Raw genomic sequence first — 6078 nt, 5'->3', positions numbered from 1 at the left:
GATCTGAATATGTATGTCTTGAATTTTAAACAATATACATTGTGAACTATGATTCTATAGTGATGTATATATCTTCCTTGTACATTGATTACAGCTACTTAGTGTTACATACTGTCAAACAGCTACCATAACACTCTTTGTCAACGCTTTTGCAAAAGGAGTCTTCAAGCACTCCTACAAGTGATGAAAAACTACAACCAAAAGTAAAACACACTTTCAAGATACAATGAAAACAAGCAAATTTAACCCCTGTATATTTTATTGGGTTATTGAATATTTGACAGACTTTTTAACATGATAATAATTGTACCTAAGATCATACTGTATGAAGAAAACAGGAATATCTACCTATGTAATCACAAAACAATTTGCTAGTACAATGCATCTTTCTTATAAAAGATAAATTGATAAAGTCGTGGGTTTTAAATTAATTTTAGCTGAAGTCTTTCAACATTTCTACAATATAAGTGTCATTTTATTTATTCTTTATTTTTATGCAAATATAATGCAAATAATGCTTTATATGAGTCTGAGTTGGGGCATCCATGTATTTGAGATAATATAACATGTATCATTTTACATTACTCATTTTTATGTAAAAGATTTAAAGCTTTATTTCTGTACAAGTTCTTAGTGATACCTTCTCTTGTGACAATTCTACTACAGTACAGTTTTAGGATGCATCTTAATAAATATATCTAAGGCATTCATGACATTATTCGTTAGTTCACATTTGTCCTCAGTGCTGAGAGTGTTTATAATCATTAGAAAGTTACACTCTTTTTGGTTAAGTGAATATTTGGAATCACTCTATATTTATTCACTTTACTTTGTTATATGCCCTGATATCTTTTCATCACATTAGCTTCCTAGTGCATACCTGTTACCAGTGTTATTAACTGTAAACATGAAGATTGTGGTAACCCTGCAGTCCACACTGTCATAAATAGTGACCAACAGAGAAGCTGCTATTTTCTCATTTATTTAGGGGGAAATCATTTTGATTAATTTCAATAGTTAATTAACAAATGTACTAATGAGACTAAATCCTCTCTATTTCAATTTCCAATTCTTACTCTGAAATATTTCAATTTTGCGTACTCTAGAATTGATTGCCTGAGAAAGGAAGAGAAACAAAGATTTTTTTCTGCCTGGAAAATCTAATATTCGTGAAATAAACTAGTTTTCAATTCATAATAAAATAACACACAGATCATTTTCCTTGGCAAAACCTTGGCACTTTTGGAATTATATGAGCTTCTTGTAATAGAGTTTGTATTGTATGTATTATATAGAATTATATTCATATATGTGCACCTATATTCATATACATTCATATATACAGATTTCAGCTAAATACTTAAGACCTCAGAAGAGTAATAGTCATAACCAAAACTGGACATCTAAAATTCTGATTTTGAACTAAAGGTATAGGTTCTCAGTGACAAAGGCACATTGCTAACATGGAATTAAAACTTTCTCTGAAGTATAGTATTATCTTTCCTGATTTTATAAATAAAAATAAGGTGCGTATCTGATGGATTGTTATGAGACTTTCGCTTTTGATTGCTTGGTCTACAATTATGTGAGATATTCTTAGTTCTCTTGGGGATGTTATGAGTGACCTTAATATGGAACAGAAATTAAGCTATTATCAGACACTCAAGAACTCAGCCTTGTCTCTTTTACTCAAAGTTATTGTCATTCTTATTCTTAATGCTCTCATGATATAATATTTCAGGAGCAACTTCAGATGCTCTTCAGTTATGCAGTTTCTACAAATAACATTAAGATCAGGCTCCTTCGTTTATATCAAAAACATGCCTTATTGAAAGAAAACACCTGGAAAAACCTCTCTTGAATTTGCTTTGTCTTAACTCCATAAATGATGGGGTTGAGAGTAGGGGGTACTACCACATAGAGGTTAGCAAAGAGAATGTGCATGTGACGTGGTATGCTGTGGCCCCCAAAACGGTGAGCAAAAAATGTAAAGAGAGAAGGTGTATAGAACAGAAGGATGACACAGACGTGGGAACCACACGTACCCAGAGCCTTGAGTCTGGCATCTCGGGAGGGAATTCTAAATACCGTACGAAGTATAAGGGTGTACGAGACGATGATAATCACAATGTCTAGGCCTATGGAAAATAAAGGCACAGTCATTCCATAGTAAATATTGACTTTGATGCTGTCACAGGCCAACCTGGCAATGCCCATGTGTTCACAGTATGAGTGATGAATGATGTTTCTCCCACAATAGGTGAGTCGATAAACTAGAAAGACCAAGGGGAAACAGATGAGGAAGCTTCTAGTCACAGATGCAACGCCCATTTTACCAATTACTGACGGGGTTAGTATGGTAGTGTATCTTAGTGGAAAGCAGATGGCCACGTAACGGTCAAAGGCCATAGCCAGCAGTATGGCAGACTCTGTCACAAACATGAAGTGGAGGAAAAACATCTGAGACACACAGCCGGCAAAAGAAATGCCTCCAGCTCGGAACCAGAAGATGGCAAGAACCTTTGGCGTGGTCACAGTAGACAGAATGATATCAGCCAGGGCCAACATAGAGAGAAAAAGGTACATGGGTTCGTGAAGACTATGCTCTGTGAAGATGAGGAATACTAACAGGATATTGCCTGCAAGAGCCACTATGTACATTGAACAAATAGGAATAGAGAGCCAGATGTGTGCATCTTCTAGTCCTGGGATCCCAATCATGGTATACCAGATGTCTCTAAGGTTCGTTTGATTTGAAGACATTGTCATCTCTATGTCTATTGTCAGATACTGGAGCTTGGAGCTGAAGGAAAACAAAAATTACATAAAGGTGCAATTAGTTTTATTGCATTATTATGAAATATCACTTTGTGGAACTTATTCCATTAACAACTTATTGGCAAGCATGGTTCAGTGATAGCCAGACATAGTTATTTACAGGAAATTAAAAACCCATAAGGCCTCTTCTTTGCAGATCTTTGAATAGGTAGAAGGTTTTGCATATGATAGCTGGTTTTTAGTTTGTTGTTCTTTTCTTGGTTCTTTTCTCCATTTATTTATTTATTTGTTCATTTCACATCTCAATCACAACCACACTCCCACCTCTCCTCCGAGTTCCACTCTCCCACCCACCTCCCCCAAATAGCCACAACTCACCCTGGATCATCAAGTCACACAGGACTAAGTGCATCCTCTTTAACTGAGGCAAGACAAAGTAGTCCTGGTAGGGAATTAGGATCCAGAGCAGGGCAGCAGAGTCCATGTCAGACACAGCCCCCACTCCAACAGTTGGAGACCCACATGAGGACCAAGCAGCCCATCAGCTTCATATGTGAAGTGGGCCTAGGACCAGCCCATGGACATTCTTTGGTTGATGGTTCCGTCTTTATGAGTGCCCATGGGCTCAGGTTAATTGGCTATGTTGGTCTCCTTTGATGTCCTTCACCTCTTCAGTTCCCTCAATCCTTCCACTAACTCTTTTCCAAGGCTCCCTGAGTTCCACCTAATGTTTAGGTATCAATATCTGAATCTGTTTCCATTATCTTTTGGATGAGGGCTCTCCTCTTTACTGTTTTAGAATTGTGGTGGTCAAGATACTCTTATTGTCTTCTTCGGAGCTCAACATCACTAAGATCAATGTTAAGCCTTGTATGTAAACACTTTCATAAAGAAGTATGTTTTTTTCTTATTCTACCAATGTATTCTCAGAGGTTAATAAAAATATAGAAAATGTTTGCTTTGCACAGTCTCAGATTTACAAAGTTCAAAACCAGAACTATCATCTTGTGGCATGATCACAGTCCACATTTGTTTCAGCTTAAACAACACATGAGCACTCTGTTAGAACTAAATCAATATATACTATTCTATTAACTTTTCTCTCTTTTTCTTTTCTCTTTTTTTGCTTTTCTGAGACTCGATTTCTCTGTGTAACAGAGCCCTGACTGTTCTGGACTCACTCTGTAGACCAAGCTGGCCATGAACTCACAGAGAAGTCCCTCCTTCTGCCTCCCTAGTGGTAGGATTAACAGTGTGTGCCGCCACCACTTCCTCTACCCTGTTATTTCCTAACCATCACTTTTTACCCCAGTGTCCCTCACCTACACTGATTATTTTTCTCACATTAAATTTTCTAGATTCTGTTTAAATTTTAGTATTTTTCCTCTTTTTTACATTTCTAATCAAATATAAACATAGAGGTAAGGGGAGCAACTTTCTCAGAGAAAACAAAATCACAAAAATAAAAGAAATTATTGACCAGTTTAGGATCACCGTATGCTAGACAAACAATAAAATATAGATCATATATATATATATATATATATATATATATATATATATATATATATATATATATATATTCTACATTGTAAACAACAACCTTTCAAATCAGGTGGAAAGGAGTATTGGGATACACCCATTTGTGCATTCATAACAGAACTTTCTAGATCTTATCTTTATTAAGGACAATGGCACAAAGCTAATTCTTGTGTTTTAAAATAATGCATTCATTGGTAGCACTCCTAACTAATAAAAGGGTATTCTTGGAAACAACAGCAGAGATGAGTAAAAGTCTTTTATCAACAGTATATATCATTTTATACATCAAGACATCTACCATAGTGAAAGCTTTGAGAACACATTCTCCACAGTTGTGTGGAGAGTGGGAACTGACTCTGACATGAACTCCAGTGCCCCCGATTCAACCACTTCCCCTTGATGGGGAGGCCTGGTAGCATTCAGAGGAAGGGGATGAGACCTGAGAGGTTGTGATCATATGGTGAGGGAGGAGGTCCCCTTCTGTCACAGACCTAGAGGACAGGAATAAGGTGAAAGGGGGAGGGAGGGGAGAATGGGAAGATACAAGTGAGGGAATAACAATTGAGATGTAATATGAATAAATTACTTAAATAAAAAATTTTTTAAAGGATTTAAAAAAGATATCAAATTATATAAGTAAACTGACATGTAAGTTTCAGAATAAGTATAGAAGATCAAATTTTTGTTTTAGTTTTCTAAGTTAATAAATAAATTACTTAAATTTATATTTAAAGTACTTTATGTGTTTCTTGTGTTTTAACATTTTATAGAAGTCTTATTTTTCTTTAATTTTCCACCTTGAGATAAATCACACAGCTATGTCACTTCCTATGCAGATCTCTTTTTGTCTCCTGAGTGTAATGCTGTGACTAAAGGCAGGTGATCCAATACCTTGTACATAAATCTCTTCTAATGGAAATAATACTCATGCCTTTCCAATCACATACTGATACAATTCCTAAAAATATTATATTTTGTTCTTCATCAATAAACATTAAATTCTATAATAGCATGAGTATGTTTTCAGGATGTGACTTTTTTTTTCTTGTGTAAAAAGGTATAAGTCAGCATTGATGTGAAGAAAGACAGAGTGACTAACATTTATTTCTCATTGCTAAGAGAGGTTGCTAGCTAGCCTAAGACTATGCAGAACCAGAAACATGATGTTACCAATAAAGTGGGGTAGAGATGAGCCTACATTGTCACATAATGTAATTAGTTTGATGTGGTAAGTAAATCATTCGTGAAATAAGGCAATAAATTATCTTGACATAAACCATGTATAAAAATAGTAATACCATTAACCAATGTAAGAAGTAAAAGAAGAATTTCAAGAATTATAAAAATAAACATAAATATATTTTTACTGAGAGATAGTATTTTCTATATAAGAAGAACTAGGTAGATAAATTGATAAGGTTGTTTCAAGCCTCCATAGTTGACTGGAAAAAGAACCCTCCCCTAGCTGTATCTATCTCTGGCTTTCTTGATATTATCATTATCATGCTTTCCTGAGGTATTCTCACAGTTCAATCTTGCACTGCTTCTGCTGTTATTTTTGTTAATACATTGCTATCATCATAACCCTTAGGGGAAATGTACTGCTACTATTATGATAAAGGAACATAGTCACAAAACAACTCCTAATGACTCATTGCCATACCCAAAGAGCAGTACATCATTCAACCTACAACAGAACAGTGTCTCCTTTCAGTTGATGGTAATTACTACAGAGCAGGGCAATGTTCAGAGAGTAAG

At 35.3% G+C, this 6078-nt stretch overlaps 1 protein-coding gene across 1 annotated transcript; it reads right to left on the bottom strand.

Annotated features, from left to right (window-relative positions):
• Positions 1 to 1812: 1812 nt before the first annotated feature.
• On the bottom strand, positions 1813 to 2769 carry LOC311580971 (olfactory receptor 52Z1P-like; the record flags this gene model as incomplete). Its single annotated transcript, XM_084752806.1, has 1 exon — positions 1813 to 2769. The coding sequence occupies one exon, from the start codon at positions 2767 to 2769 to the stop codon at positions 1813 to 1815; it is 957 nt and encodes a 318-aa protein (XP_084608932.1).
• Positions 2770 to 6078: the final 3309 nt, after the last annotated feature.

The sequence above is a fragment of the Acomys minous genome (assembly GCF_964271855.1).
Source record: "Acomys minous genome assembly, chromosome: 2".
Taxonomy (NCBI): domain Eukaryota; kingdom Metazoa; phylum Chordata; class Mammalia; order Rodentia; family Muridae; genus Acomys; species Acomys minous.
Note: the sequence above shows the minus strand (reverse complement) of the source record. Positions and strands in the feature narration are given on the sequence as shown.